Genomic DNA, 16,245 nt, shown 5'->3' with positions numbered 1-16,245 from the left:
CGTTTTGTCATGCGTTGACGCTTTAAATTCTTTATGGTGAGAGGACACGCGAAACGAGTTCTAATTAGTCATCCCTGTATTTATTTTTTAACAGCTGATTTGATTTGTTATTTACCGCTGTTCTCCAGCGAAAGTTAACAAGCATGGACAAACAAAGCATATTATCAAGTGAAAACTTTAAATGCAGGTATCATATTAATTGAAAGAAAATCGTAAAAATGTTTCTGATAGTGATCTATCTAATGCAGTGTCAGTTCGGTATTAAATAAGGATACAAAACAACACGGGAAACAGTTTTTGTACGATGGACAAGATGACACAGCATGGAGTTCAAATGAGGTAGATCTTGGCAAGTTGCTTCATATAGTTGGCAAGAGTTGCATATTATTTTGAACTAAATAACTAAATCATTTGCATTTTAGGGTTCACCACAATACATATCTATAGAATTTGAAAATTTGCAAAGTATTTCCTCGTTCAGTTTGCAATTTCAAGGCGGATTTGCATCTAAGGAAGGCAGAATTGAAATCCAAAGGGAAAAAGATGAAACAGGCGGTAGTACCGCATATGATCAAACCTTCTACGCTGATGATGTCAATTCTGTACAATGTTTCAAGCTGGAAGAACCACAGACGCGAGTGAGAAGAGTAAAATTCGTGTTTAATACAAGCACTGATTTTTTTGGCCGCATTATAGTGTATAGCCTAAAAATTTTTAAGTAAAAACTTTTGTACATTTTGAGCATGTTTTTGGTACATATTAAAAGATCCTCATTAACCTTTACTTTTGGAGCTTCTTGTTATATTATGTTAATATGCATATAGCGTATGTACTACATATGGGCACTTATCCAATTTCTTACACCTAGTTTCGAGGGATAATAAAGGGTTTTTCAATAAGGGGCGTTTTTTTGGTATTCAAAGAACGAAGCCATTTATTTAGATAAATGATCGGATGTTTATTTCATAATAGAGAGGAGGGTATGATTAATAATGAAAATATATCAGCCTAATGGCCACTACAAAAACGCTTACAGGACCATCTACTTATCATGAAATTTTCCATAACTAAGTGCCAAAGTGGCTGCCTTATGTCTTGGAAAGCCTCACGAATACTATCTTTGAGGTCTTGAATCGGCACTGGGCTGTTGGCGTACACCTTATCTTTTACGTGATCTCAAATGAAAAGGTGTTAAATCACAAGATCACGGTGGCCAAATGTGATCACCTATTCTAGAGGAGGGCCCCAGGAAACTTTTCCTATAAAATGGCAATATTTTCGTTGCTTGTGTGGCACTTGTGGTTGAACGTAAACATTGTCCACATCATTATCATACAACACCGACCATGAAAACTGGACTACGTCAAGCAGTCACTGTAAGGATGGAGAGGCTTCTCAACAATAACTCTTGGGTTTTTCGGTTTTTGGTTGCGTAGGCTTGAATCCGAGGATAGTCCACCGGCTCTACAGGACCGAGATTAGACCAATACTTACTTATGCCTCAATAGTTTCTTGGACTGAAATGGAGAAAAAGTGCAACGTTAGAATAATACAACAGGTTTATAGAACAAGTTGTCTTAGCATAGGCGGGCGATGAGGACCAAGCCCACTCGGGCACTGGAGACTATTTTAGATATCCGATCAATAGGTATACATATTACGGGTGAGGCAGCTACCGCAGCTGCGATCAGAATGGATAGAGGATAGGAGCAGGTCTTACCATCTAGGTATTAACGAAGCTGCTTTATGAAACCTGGATAAACTGGGAGAGCTTGATGTCTCCCAGCCGCATAGTCTGGAATATCTAGACTAGTCTCCAGTGCTGCCAGTGGCATAGTCTTGGATTGGCGGAACTCTGCTACTGCCATCTAAAAGTTCACGTTACACGGATGGATCAAAGCTAGAGGACAGAATGGGCCTGGGGGTATACATTGGGAACATAGAGACAAAGTTCTGTTCTCGACGGTAAGGTCATGATCATTGCCTTGGAGTGTGAGAAGGAGATTAACGCCTACTCTGAGGATGGCACGATCCGCATTGTTTGGACCATAGCGGAGGAAGGGGAAATGAAAAAGCAGACGATTTGGCATTGAAGGCCAGAGGACTGCCTTCAACAAACTTATTTAACACGAAGCCGTACTAGTCGAAGCAGTCCGTGATAAAATTTATGGCTGGGGAGCCAAAGGCTATAGTTAACATTATATTATGTTTTTTTATTTTAGATTTAACTAGGCCTTAAGAATGACTCAGCTTGTGTTATTAATGCAATATTTTTATAGGTCTTACGGGCTTCTTATTGCAAAAAATGGTTTATAAAATGAAAGTCCTAAGATCGTGAGAAGTCGAGGCATATACTGATAGGAAGTAAAAAGTAGATCAGTATAGCTTTCGGTGTAATAACGGGACACATTGAACTACGAACGCCCTTTTGCAGAATATATGCGGTTTTATATGCCTAATATAAGAGATGTTTAATTTACCAACTAAGATGTGTTTCTCGCTTAGTTTGTATCAAGACATTTTAATATATTCATTAGATTTATCTTGGCTTGCTTGGAAATAAATGCGTATTAAGCGGCTAAGCAACTAAGTAAAAATGAAAAAATTTCGCGGCATTCGGATTTGTTGTTTTTAACACTCATTTCAAACCAACTGGCTAATACTAAGTTCGATTTTCTCGAAAATTGTTCGTGATTACTTTTTTTTAGACAATAGATTTTGAAGTAAAAAAACTTTCATTCAGTAATACACTCAGGATTCACTAATATTCAGTGAATCCTGTAATACACTCAATCATTATTTTTAAAAAATTTCCATAAATGTATTGTTTTATCATTGAGGTTTTGTAGTGTTACCGCGAAAAACTAGTGTTTTCAACTGTGAAAAACGAATATAGTACCAGCCTAAGGGTTGGTATTCTATTCTGCTTTTAAATTGGTCGCTGAAATTTATGATTCTTACGCGAGCGAAATTTGTCAGCAATCAAATGTTTTTGTTTCCATACCAAAACACGTTTTTTATCCGGACTTGTTTTCTCTATTTAATTTACATTTTTGCAAATAAAACGAACCATTCAAACCATAGTTAAATCACTTGCCCAGCTGATGGAATTGTCCAACTGCAGAGTTTTTTCCATATCCCACTAAAACGTCAAATGCCTGGTTTGAATTTTAAAATTTTATTTACATTTAAATTGTTTTAATTTATAATTACACTTTTTAATTATAAATCTTTTGATCTTGTAGCTGCTACACATGATAGTGCATGATTATTTGACAGCCTAGAGGGAATTTGCGCCACCATCACCACAGGGTTGTATAGTTGATTTCGTTGTTGTTGGGCGAGTGAGCCAACCTTGTTAATTCAACCATGGATGCCGGCAATAGTCTCAAGTGTTGCCACTATAATAGTTTTTTGTTTGCCATTTTCCTCACTATAAGCAGAATACTACTTTTCGGTCTATTTTTAACCAACGTTCCGCCGACGTTTTATTCGGGCATTCCGCCTGAAAAGCTGAACAGAATATTCAACTTAAAAATTTTTTTTGAGTGGAAATTTGGAATTCATTAAAACCGTGGACGAAACGTTTTTCAATTTGGGCCAACATGATAAAAAAATGTTCGTTTCATGTTCGTTAATGTTCTTTTACATAAATAACAATTGTCGACAAATATAGCTCTTTTACTTTTATTTGCCTATATGTCTTTAATTGGAAAAAGCGGGTTTTTGAGGATTTCTACAATACGACCACAGTGAACGATCTTAATACCTAGCTTAAGAAGGTAAGTCCAGGGGACTAGGCCGTAAGTTTTTTAATTATTTTATTATCAAAATATATGCCAAAGTTTTCATTAAGCTTATGAAATCTCTTTTGCAGAATTTAGTGCAAGGCCGTTTCGTATTACGTTACAACTATACGTTCAACTAGTTGCGGAATATGGTTTAAAAAATTTCTCTGATTTGGCAAGTCTGTTGGCCAACTACAACCAACTTCGCCTTTCCTTTCCTCTTTCTTTCGAAACGTGGAAAACGTCAATATTGGTTGATTTCCTCGTATTTTTTACAATTAAATAATTTCGCAGTGTAAGTTTTCAGTACCCAGAAGCTGAAGCCGACCAAAATATGAGCGTATGGTTAATGTGTGTACAAAATTTTATCCGTTACAGATGCCCCGTGAAATCAAAGAGGTTAAAGATTTCCTCAACAAGGCTCGTCGTGCCGATGCCCGTGCTGTCAAAATAAAGAAGAACCCCAGCAACACCAAGTTCAAGATTCGTTGCTCACGTTTCTTGTACACCTTGGTTGTGCAAGACAAAGAGAAGGCCGAGAAAATTAAGCAATCCCTTCCTCCAGGCTTGCAAGTTAAGGAAGTCAAGTAAATGTGCTTGACAAACGTAGATATTTATGTATTCTTTATTTGCTGTTGAAAGAGAAGAGGTGGACGGACATTTGTATTGTCTGTCGGCTTAAGGAGGAGTGTGGAGACGATGTGGTGGTATAACAAGCTAGGATGTGGATAATGGCGTTGATTTAATTTAAAGCTGCATAAAATGCCTTCAAGATATTCAACTTTTTGGAATTCAACATAAATAACACTCCTAGCGTTGTATGCTGAAATTTTGTAAAAAAACATTCTTCATTAAAAAATACAACAGTTGTTGTAAAGTTTAAAAGGAATCGCTGATTTGAAATTGTGTTTATTTTTTTTCAAAGCAAGTGCAAAGTGTATTGTTTATGTTACGATACATATATTTTGTAAAAACAACAACAAAAATCAGTGTTTGGTTTTCTATATGAGCGGTAAAATTTTGTGGTGCAGAATAAGAAAGGTTCCTACATTTATCTTATTTTGCTGAATGTTATAAGGTGAAATAAACAATTATGAATTGAAATTCCTTTAGTACTTTGGGAATTCTAACCAGTCTAGAAATAATTTTTGTTAAAAGTCTGGTGCACTTGTGAAATGTGTTAATCCTCTATTGTCCTAGACTGAATTCTTAATGCATCCAATGCATTTTTCTCTAATTTCGTTGTTTTTTTTGGATTTTGTTTGGAATTCTAATAAACAATTGAGCTATGGAATTGGATTTCCTTTGTTGCGTTTAGAATTTCTTTTGATCAGCAGACTTTATGGAGTTCTCTTAACCTTGAGCTTTAACTTGTATCTGACACCACGCATTGATATAATGAGAAGTGTCTCCGTAGTTCCTAAGTGGAATGGTTCTCAACGTCCATAATAAACTATGTGAAACCGTTACCCCAGCTGTCGGGTATTTGCACCAAGGATGACTACCTCTAAATGCATTTATGTGGCTACAACAACAACAACATCCCTTTTAAAGTATATGAGAAAAATCAGTCTGCATGATTTCCATCTTTTAGTAAGTTTGTATTCCTTCCATAGAGAAGTTTTACTTTCCTGAATATTCTCTTGGTGTTTATTTCAATAAACGAAATGTTAAAAAGAAAGCTGAATTTCGATTAGTGGTCCCAAACTATGAGGTGAATTTATATCTCTAATATAACCAAAAGTTTGTCATGCTTTATTTTCCTTTAAATTTTATTTAATGGGCTATGAACCAATTCAACCCGATTCCATTTATTTTTAAATCCAGTGTTTTCTTTTCGGACTTATTGGTCAATTTTTATTCCAAATGGAAATTCTTCCTATCCCTGAAAGATGCTAGGAGTGACTTAAATCTTATTTCAACAGTAGTCGATAACAACGAGTCTAGCAAATATTGCCCATGAACATTCCACTAAGGAACAGGGGCAAACGAGTCTTAGATATGTAAAATAAATATTCTCATATTAATGGCACAGGATCCACTTCCATGCTCTTCTCCCATAGCTGGCAGATTCGAATTATCGTGTCAACTGTAATTTATGGTTCGGAAGTTTGTGATTTGTTAGATTACAATATATTTATTAACTCTAAAGCTTAAATTTAAATAAAATCTTAATTTATTTGAGTAGTTGTTTGTTTATTGCTTTGATTTGATATGTTTTGGTCTTTGTTCTTTTCTGTAGCATGTCAGATTTTATGGAGGTGAGTTTTGTTTTAAAAAAAGGATTGCCATATCGTTCGCAGTTTATCTAGCCTAATGTAATAGCAAACATATGTTCAAAAATGGTGTAATTATATTCTCTCAATCTTCCAAAATGTTCAACAAATACACAGGCACAGATAAATATTTAAAACATGACGTAAACATGTTATGCCTTTGATATGCCGGTTGTTTATGTGTATGTATGCCATGTTGGTCATAGTGTTTTGGTGCTTGTACAAATACTATAATCTGGTAACCCCTTTTTTTATACTCACCACAAAATGTGCCATGCTATAGAAAAAAATAAAAAAGAACATCAAAACAAACTCGTAAACTCGCATTGAAGAATATATTTAAAAATAAATATCCGATATCCCAAACAGTTGGTTTCCTTTTAAAATAAGCAAAAATGTCCAAGATAGGAGCTGTGTGGTCGAGAGAAAAAATCAATCAACTTATTGAGCTATACAAGAAGAATGAATGCCTGTGGAATCACTGGCACGAGTCTTACAAGAATAAGGAGAAACGAAATCGCGCTATTAAGGAGATTTGCATAGCTTTGCGTATAACCAAATTCGATTTTGGTAAGAAAATTCACAATCTACGAAATCAGTTCAATACCGAAATGAAGAAGTGGGAACAAAGGATGGAAGAAGCGGGCGGAGTGCCAGACAATGTGGACGGAAATACAGCAATACGCTGCAAATGGATTCACTTTGAGTCACTAATGTTTTTGCGCAATGTTATTGAACCAAGGCCGGGGGGATATCAGAGCACAGCTTTGCACCAACCACCTAAGGTACTGTTCGTTTTTTTGAACCAACTAATGGTCTCCATGTTAATGCACTTCATATTTTATAGAAAATGCGTTTGAAATTCGACTATAACAGCGCTGAAGATGATGTTAACATCACCATGCTATCAGCTCCCAATGCTAGCAGTAATGAAGATATTTCTTCGAATTATCAGTACGAGGAGCAAACTGAGGAAACATCGCCGGCCGAAGTGTGCCAAAATTTTGAAAATGAATTAAACGCGGTGGTTAACGACCAAGCCATGCCTCGCGAAGATAGCCTAGATCAAAAATATATACCTCCTCCGGTTCAACAGATGCAACAGCAACAACTGCAAATGCCAACCAATAAAAGCTACAGCCAAAAGAAGGCAACGTTATCTGCCGCAAATAATTCAATACACATATCACCTGGTTATGCGGAAATAGTAAACCTTAGCAGCCATGATAACGCAGCCGCCATAGAAATAAATGCACATGATATGGCTGTGGTCACCAGCCACAATCAAGCATTAATGCCTTCTTCCACTACCTCCACCTCATCAGTTCCAACGTCTACTGCTGCAGCAAGCGTGATAGAAACCCCAGTTATTGCATCTGTAGTCTGTGGTAGTTCAAATGTATCGACATCGTTGTCACAGTCTCCATTAGCACCACGTGATCAATGGGACTCTTTTGGAGAATTGGTGGCAACAGAATTGAGAAATTTAAATTCGGATTTGTCACGCAAAAAGTTAAAGCGCAAAATCATGCAAGCCATGTTAGAAGTGGGTGAACAAGATGATGCTTTGTAATTCCCAACGGTAGTGTTTGTCTTTATAGTTTAAAAATAAAAAAAAAAACATTTTTTATTGAACAAGAAAATGGTTTCCCACCCCAGATATTGCATTGAGGTATCCAAATCAATCGAAGTATCCGATAAGGAGACAGACTAAAAAAAAATTTCCTTGCTTGAAAACTCGTTTGAGTACTGAATGGCTTGTTCCCCTGCAATTGGATACTAATAGCTTTAAAAATGTTATTCTTTGAACACCGCTGCATGCATGCGGGTTACACTAGAAACCCATCCTAATGTCTACAGCTATGCATTCCTGTATTAAAGTCATAAGTCTGATTTTTAATTATTTAGTAAACTTTTTGGACTCCATTCCGGCATCTACATGCATGCTTCGATTTGCCTATACTGTTATCTTTTTATTTCTTTATCATTCTTCTGAAATAGACGTTACTTCTCCCTCACTATGTGTCGATACCGACTGCAGTTATTGACAACGGCATGATAATGAGCACCACACGAGTTAGAATTCTGAGCTCGGATTTGTGTGTTTATCGTTGTTGTTGTTGTAACCGCATTTTCTTTGGAGGTGGCGATCCTCGTCAAGGTTCTGTAGGTGAACAAGCTCGTTCCGGTCCAAAGGACCGATCGCCACGGGAACAGGGTGGCCAGTGGTTATTTAAAGGCTCCAATAACTCGCCTTGTCATATCGAGCGTCGTAGGTACTCAGTATTTGTGGATGAGCCGGTGCCGGCCGGCTTCTCACTGTGCCGGTGCCGGCCGGCTTCCGCTCGATACCGCTGATTGTCCGCGACTGCAGTTACAGCTACTCCGGATGGATCATTCCACTATTCGCAACCTGTGGATGCGCCCTGTAGCTCGCAGCTAAACTTCTCGTAACAGCAATGAACACCACACAGATCGGACCTCAATGTTCAGCTTGTGTGGTGCTCACAGCTATCCCGTGCCATGCCATCACGAGAAGCTTTGCTGGGAGCTATCGGGTTGCGGATGATGAAATGCTTCGTATACGTAGTAGCTGCAATTGCAGTCACGGACAAATCGAGTGGAGAGTCTCAGAGAGAGACCGGACAGCATCGGCTCTGGCTCAAATACATATAATCGATATGACAAGGCGAGTTTTTGGCGTCTTTGAATAATCAATTGGCATAACGTTCCCGCGGCGATTAATCCTATAGAACGGAACGTGCTTGCTTGACGAGGACCGCTATCTTCACATATCAAAGTGGCTACGACAACATCAACAACATAACGACTGAAAAGTTTTCTCCTGTGCTGCAGTAGTACTTCAGCACTTTAAGTCATATCACGGGTTCCATTGGGGTTTCTTAATTATTTACCATTGCTTTGTTATTTTATCAGGAAAAAGAGTGCTCGTCGTTATCATGTGAATGGTCTGCTTTTTCTCTACTACTACGGACGTCGCTCAGGGGAATTAAGGAAGATGTCTGGCTTGGCGTTTACCTCAGAGCGACTAAGCTGGTATTTTTAACCAGAAAACGAAAGATGGCCGTTTTCAGGGGACTTCTTCTGGATGGGGTTAATTCGGCACTCTCTTCGAACGCCAAGTTCTTGGTCAAGGACTGAATTGGAGAAGGAACATTGAGGTTAGGTTCAGAAAGGGAAAGAATGCGCTCTACTACTGTCGCAATTTGACAGACTCTGGTATGGCATCTACTTTACTTTAATTGGCTGTGAAAGAACATTTGTTCTGCTAGCCGAATGTAGAATTGCGTTCCAAGCGCATTGATCTTCTGCGCTCATTCTAGTATCCCTGACACCGAGTTTCGACGTGTCTCCCACAACTTGATAGGGCCTTTGGTCGTCCCGGATTGTGTGTACTACCGTGTTTGCCTTCAAAAGACTCCTTTGCTGGAGCATCTTGATCCATTCTGACAACATGACCTAGCCATCGCAACCGTTGTGTTTTGATTAGTGTAACTATGCTATCGTCGTCATACAAATAGGTTCATATATTTTACGAAGAATCTTTCATAGAAGAATCATAGCAAAAGTCTATGTAGTTGTATCCTACACAAGATGATCGAGAAGGTACTGGGTAACGAGCAGAGGTGTTCACCGTTCCTTTGAATTTGTTAAGGAGGGAAGATGCTGCCATGGCATTGAGTGGGTCTAGCTGGGCAGTTAAATATGTGACGCACAGTGGGATTAGAAAAAATTAGTGCAAATTAGTTTGCCAATTGTGAACAGCTACAGATATCTTCAATGATAAAAAAATGTTCGTAGCCGCCACATGATCAAATAGGAAGCTCCCTTAGCCTCAGCATCAGTGATCGTAGCAATTTATCTAGCCACAATATCCTCAGCCTAATAGTGTTCAGATATGCTGAGGACAGTTGTAGGGTAATCGACTTCAAGCAGATCCAGATTCCTCAGTATCAGCGTAGAGATTATGTCTGGAACCAGTGCCTTGTGCGCCACGTATGACATTCGTAGCTTCGTGCACGGGTTTTGTTGTTGTTGTAGCACTGTGTTGTATACTGAGGCGGCAGCCCTTGCCGATGAAGGACTCCATCGGGTCAATCCGGTATGTACAACCGGCTGCCATGGCTATATCGGTTTAGATTTGGATATATCTGCCATATAGACAGATCCGCCGATTGGGGGTCATAGTACCATAAAAGCCACATTTATTATCCGATTTTGCTAAAATTTGGGACAACGAGTTGTGTTAGGATACTCGACATCTTTCTTCAATTTCGCTCAGATCGGTCTAGATTTAGATATGGCTGCCATATAGACCGATCTTTCGATTTAAGGTCTTGCGCCTATATAAGGAGCATTTATTGTTCGATTTGGCCAAAATTTGGGACAGAGGATTGAGTAAAGCCCTTCGACTTCCTTCTTCGATTTCGCTCAAATCGTTTCAAATTTGGAAATAGCTGCCATATAGACCGATCCCTCGATTTCAGTTTTTGGGCCCGTAACAGGCGCATTTATTGTCCGATGTCGCCGAAATTTGGGACAGTGAGTTAAGTTAAGTCCCTCGACATACCTCTGCAAAATGGCACAGATTGGTCCAGATTTGAATAAAGCTGTCATATACAATAGACCGATCTCTCGAATTAAGGTTTGGGGCCCATAAAAGGCGCATTTACTGTCCGATGTCGCCGAAATTTGGGATAGTGAGTTGTGTTAGGCCCTTCGAAATTCTTCTTCAATTTGGCTCAGATCGATCCGGATTTAGATATAGCTGCCATATAGAACGATCTGTCGATTTAAGGTTTTGGGGCCATAAAAGGCGTATTTATTGTCCGATTTCGCCGAAATTTGGGACAGTGAGTTGTGTTAGGCTCTTCGAAATTCTTCTTCAATTTGGCTCAGATCGATCCAGATTTAGATATAGCTGCCATATAGACCAATTTCTCGATTTAAGGTCTTGCGCCCATTAAAGGAGCATTTATTGTCCGATTTTGCCAAATTTTGGGACAGTGAATTGTGTTAGGCCCTTCAACTTCTTTCTTAAATTTGATTCAGATTGGTCCAGATTTAGATATGGCTGTCATATAGACCGATCTCTCGATTTAAGATGTTGGGCCCTTAACAGGCGCATTTATTGTCCGATGTCGCCGAAATTTGGGACAATAAGCCCCTCGACATACCTCTGCAAAATGACGCAGATCATTTCAGATTTGGATATAGCTGCCATATAGACCGATCTCTCTATTTAAGGTTTTGGACCCATAAAAAGGGCATTTATTGTCCGTTGTCGTGTGTTAGGCCCTTCGAAATTCTTCTTCAATTTGGCTCAGATCGATCCAGATTTAGATATAGCTGCCATATAGACCGTTCTTCGATTTAAGGTTTTGGGCCCATAAAAAGGGCATTTATTGTCCGATGTCATCGAAATTTGGGACAGTAAGTTGTGCTAGGCCCTTCGAAATTCTTCTTCAAGTTGGCTCAGATCGATTCGGATTTAGATATAGCTGCCATATAGACCGATCTCTCGATTTAAGGTTTTGAGGCCATAAAAGGCGCATTTATTGACCGATTTCACTGAAATTTGACACACTGACTTATGTTAGGCTTTTCGACATCCGTGTGGTATATGGTTCAGGTCGTTTTATTTTTATATATACCTACTAAAAAGACCAATATTTTGTTATAATAAGACCAATATATTGAACAATGACTTGTACTTATTAGTATTTGGGCCAAATCGGAACATATTTCGATATAGCTGCTATGGGTCATAATTTATAAATTGTTCACCGGATTTTGACGAAAGGTGGTTTACAAATATACCCTGTGTAACTTTTTACTTGTTTTATTAGTTTTTTTTCGCTTTTCTCCCACTGTGCGACGCATAGAAATAGCCAAGGCATATGACATTTTTGACATTTTTATCAATAAAAAATATTGGGTTGCCCAAAAAGTAATTGCGGATTTTTCATATAGTCGGCGTTGACAAATTTTTTCACAGACTGTGACTCTGTAATAGCATTCTTTCTTCTGTCAGTTATCAGCTGTTACTTTTAGCTTACTTTAGGAAAAAAGTGTAAAAAAGAGTATATTTCATTGAAGTTCATTATAAGTTTTATTAAAAATGCATTTACTTGCTTTTAAAAAATCCGCAATTACTTTTTGGGCAACCCAATAGCTGCTATGGGTCAAAATTTATGAATTTTTCACCGGGTTTTGACGAAAGTTGGTTTACATGTATACCCGAGGTGGTGGGTATTAAAAGTTCGGCCCGGCCTAACTTAACGCCTTTTTACTTGTTTTACTAGTTTTTTTTTTCACTTTTCTCCCACTGTGCGACGCAGAGAAATAGCCAAGGCATAGGACATTTTTGACACTTTTATCAATGAAAAATATTGTTTTCACACAAAAGATAAACAAACCACAAAATGTGATTGTGTGTATTGGAAACCCTATGTTGTTGTTGTTGTTGTTGTTGTAGCAGTGTGTTGTACACTGCGGTGGCAGCCATTGCCGTTGAAGGACTTCATAGGGTCAATCCGGTACGTACAATCGGCTGCCTTGGGATTGCGTAACCCTATGTGTCAGTTATCCCGTTTATACAAACTATTCTTTCTTCATTTCCAACATAACTCCAGTGTATGTTCTGTTCCCTTTAAAGAAAAAATATATCGTAACGTCAAGAAAAAAGAATTTTATCCCTTTTGTAAAAATATTTATTTCTCGAGAAAAACTCTTATGATATAAAAAATAAATATTATTCTTTATGACATGCAATAACAATTCAGTTGTTTTTTTTATTATTGTATAATAAGAATAACGAAATGTTGAGGCTTTTGAATTGTGTGTGTGTGTGTGTGTTTACCAGCGCTCTTGTAAAAATATCATTAAAAAATATTTTTGAAGACATACTAGCTGTGGGCGGGGGGTTTGATCGTTTAAACTAGACTTATTTCATTGATAGGGGCAATAATAAAATTAGAAACTAGATACGACTTCTAATGGGGTTCTAATGACACCACCTTAGTTGTAAATAAAATTACAGTAGGAAAAAAAAATAATAAAAACGGAAAACAGCATAAAGGACATACTACATAACTAATACAAAGTAATGTGTTTAAAAATTATTTGTACGAAATGAAATAGATTTCAGTTATCAGGGTTTTTTGGGGGTTATGAGATACCACTACTACTACTACTACTGAGAGTAACAGTAATACACATATGCATGTGGAGGCAAGTAGAACAAATGAATACTATTTCGGACATCTAAGGACTAGTGTCCTGCTTTCTCCTGCCGTACCTACAAACCAAAACATAGAACTCCAATTTTTGTTTAACGTAAATACAAGTAAATATTTAAGTACATGGTGATAATTACTTAAGCATTACGACAAAATATCATAGTTTAAAACAATCATAATAATTAATAATGGCATACAGTTAGAAGTACTACATAGAGCATAAGAATGACATGAATAAAACAAATCGACCCCTAGCTGCCAAGCATATGCAAGTAACAAAAACCCAAACTTTATGGAAGAAGTTTCCAAATGAGTGCACCCTAACTTAATGACAACTTACAAACAAAATGTGCATGATTTTGTGTAGAATGAAGAAGGAAAGGAGCAAATTGCATAAAAAAACTCTGAAGCCTTTACTTGCTACCTTACATATTTTTGGCGATTAGGACTCGATATACTCCCTATGAGGAGGAAAATGAAATGTTTTTTTTTTTTTTTTTGATTGTCTTTCAATACAACAAAACCTTGAATAAGTTGTGTGTGTGGGTTGTATATCTGTTAGGTTCATGGTGGGGATAGCAGTGTTGGCTAATGATTTGTACCACTCACAATGTAGATTCTTAAGCTAATGGCATTGCTATCATTGAACTGCTATCATTTGATTTGAATTCTGTTTGCGAACTAATCTCCTCCTGTGGCACTGTAGAAGAGTTTGCTGTGCCGATTTCATTTGGCTGTTGTGGTTAATGATTTGTACCACTCACGATGTAGATTCTTAAGCTAATGGCATTGCTATCATTGAACTGCTATCATTTGATTTGAATTCTGTTGGCGAACTAATCTCCTCCTGTGGCACTGTAGAAGAGTTTGCTGTGCCGATTTCATTTGGCTGTTGTGGTTAATGATTTGTACCACTCACAATGTAGTTTCTTAAGCTAATGGCATTGCTATCATTGAACTGCTATCATTTGATTTGAATTCTGTTTGCGAACTAATCTCCTCCTGTGACACTGTAGAAGAGTTTGCTGTGTCGATTTCATTTGGCTGTTGTGGTTGGTCTTTTTTCTGCGCTTCCTGCGCCAATGCTGTTACTCTAACATTTTTTGTGGCCGTTTCCCGTTGCTGCTGCTCTTCTTCACGCGCGTTTTCCATATTTTCTTGTATCTCGGAATCATCATTTATCTCTTCAATTTCTACTCCATCATCTTCCTCGTCGTCTTCTGCCTGCTGTAACGAACCGCCTTCCTCAACTAAGACTTCCTTGGCAATATTTCGAATATTTTTAGTAATCATCTCCTCGACAATCAGATGTATCACCTCAGATTCTTCACGATGGAAGTTGCACCAACGATCATCTTCATCATACATTTCCTGTATGATTATTTTGCCAATATGATCTTGTTTGGCCCTTTGGCCATATACCGAATATATTTGACTGCGTTTACTCTGGCCAGTTGCTTTGTCCATGGCCAGACACTGGCGAACTTCTTTGTAGATGGCATCTTGTATGCAACGCAAACGATTCGGTGGATTGAAGAAAGCCAGCTGACTGTGAAAATTTGCTGGATCACCATCACGTACGATTTCGTTGTGCTCCTCCAGGTATTCACGGCAAATGTCCAAGATAATACGCTCATAGATGTTTGTGATTTGCTCTTCCATCACAGAGGGTAGCTTTTCGCCTTTTTCATTGCAGTAATCTGGAAGAATAGAAAGGTAATACATACAGAGATTAGATAAGAAAAAAATTTTTTGTAGAGGGCCCAAAGGCAGTGTTATAACTCAGTGCTATTTTTGTTTGCTTACATTAAAAAAAAAAAATAAACAAATGTCACTTACCAGTCTTTAAGAAGTCACAATAAAGTTCATGAGTTCTTCTAAATGTTATATCCTTAATACGTTCTTCTGAGGGAAATATTGTGGTCATGGGGCTACCATGAGCTGGTGGCACATAGGGAGGCGGTGGTTTATTGGGTATCTCCCGTACATACATATAAGGTACTGCAACATGTTCATATTGTTTTAAATGCTGCAAATAAGGAAAAAAAAAATACAACATAAGTTTTGGATAGGATAACTAGAGTTTGGCATAATTATAGCAACAAGTGCCTCAGTCTGTAACACACTGCTACAAAAACAAAAGTGTACTTTACATATAAAATTTCAGCCAAAAGAAACAAAAAATTAATTTCCTAGGGGGTGGTCTTTACAGTGGATTTTGGAGGATATAAAAAAAATCAAGTCAAAGGAACACTTATATGTGAGCCATATCTAAATATGAACCGATTTGCCCATTGACAATCTCCAAAGAGCTATATCTATAAGAAATATCTGTACTTGTTGATACACATTTCCCGGGAAACTCTTCAAAGTGGCGCCAGAAGAGGTTACATTCGTGGGAGGTTGTTGGGAATATTGTGTCTGTATGGCAAACTTTTTTGACTATAAAAAAGTTTCGACTCCTTTAAGCAACCAGGCCCTGATGATCTATCACCAGTTGAATTACAAGCTGTGTCTGATAGATTGACTTCTTGGCTAAGGAAGATATACACTGCTTGCATCAGCATGTCCAAAATACCTCTGTGTACAATACACTGTTACAACAAGATAACTTACTTGTGGGATGGAGGGACACAAAGATCATTTTTATTCGTCCTATTAGTCTGTCACCCTTTTTGCTGAAGACTCTAGAGAGATTGATAGACAACATATCTCGGCAATAGCGTGTAAGAGGACAAGTCTACTGAGTCCCGGAACGGGATAACTATGAACACCATACAGGTTGGAAATCAAGTGTTGCCACTCAAGAAAAAGAATGAAATCCAAGTGTTGTCACTCATGAAAAAGGCTGAAATCTAAGTGTTGCCACTTGAGAAAATTATTTCCTACCAAAATTTAAGAAAAATCCAGCAATCCCTA

General features: G+C 37.9%; 4 protein-coding genes across 5 annotated transcripts in view; 3 read left to right on the top strand and 1 right to left on the bottom strand.

Moving 5' to 3' along the window:
• On the top strand, window positions 1-783 carry LOC106086673 (nuclear receptor 2C2-associated protein). 2 transcript variants are annotated; one of them, XM_013251432.2, is made up of 4 exons: window positions 21-36; window positions 95-187; window positions 249-339; window positions 423-783. In XM_013251432.2, the coding sequence occupies exons 2-4, from the start codon at window positions 144-146 to the stop codon at window positions 720-722; spliced, it is 435 nt and encodes a 144-aa protein (XP_013106886.2). In that variant the 5' UTR covers window positions 21-36; window positions 95-143; the 3' UTR covers window positions 723-783. The 2 variants fall into 2 exon arrangements, with proteins under 2 accessions (XP_059226121.1, XP_013106886.2); XM_059370138.1 differs by having other exon boundaries at window positions 1-187.
• A 3,189-nt stretch (window positions 784-3,972) lies between these two features.
• On the top strand, window positions 3,973-4,677 carry LOC106086691 (large ribosomal subunit protein eL38). Its single transcript, XM_013251462.2, has 2 exons — window positions 3,973-4,083; window positions 4,167-4,677. Exon 2 carries the CDS (start codon window positions 4,167-4,169, stop codon window positions 4,377-4,379), a length of 213 nt encoding a protein of 70 aa, XP_013106916.1. The 5' UTR covers window positions 3,973-4,083; the 3' UTR covers window positions 4,380-4,677.
• A 1,646-nt stretch (window positions 4,678-6,323) lies between these two features.
• On the top strand, window positions 6,324-7,724 carry LOC106086690 (uncharacterized). The gene is made up of 2 exons (XM_013251461.2): window positions 6,324-6,849; window positions 6,912-7,724. The coding sequence occupies exons 1-2, from the start codon at window positions 6,460-6,462 to the stop codon at window positions 7,635-7,637; spliced, it is 1,116 nt and encodes a 371-aa protein (XP_013106915.2). The 5' UTR covers window positions 6,324-6,459; the 3' UTR covers window positions 7,638-7,724.
• A 5,051-nt stretch (window positions 7,725-12,775) lies between these two features.
• Window positions 12,776-16,245, bottom strand: part of LOC106086678 (golgin subfamily B member 1) — a 101,278-nt gene continuing 97,808 nt past the window's right edge. The window contains exons 5-6 of the mRNA XM_013251442.2: window positions 15,166-15,355; window positions 12,776-15,026 (exon numbers count right to left, since the gene is read on the bottom strand). Coding sequence (XP_013106896.2) covers window positions 14,257-15,026; window positions 15,166-15,355 — 960 coding nt within the window. The 3' untranslated portion in view covers window positions 12,776-14,256. The remainder of the gene's footprint in view (window positions 15,027-15,165; window positions 15,356-16,245) is intronic.

Source organism: Stomoxys calcitrans, chromosome 5 (assembly GCF_963082655.1).
Source record: "Stomoxys calcitrans chromosome 5, idStoCalc2.1, whole genome shotgun sequence".
Taxonomy (NCBI): Eukaryota; Metazoa; Arthropoda; class Insecta; order Diptera; family Muscidae; genus Stomoxys; species Stomoxys calcitrans.
Note: the sequence above shows the minus strand (reverse complement) of the source record. Positions and strands in the feature narration are given on the sequence as shown.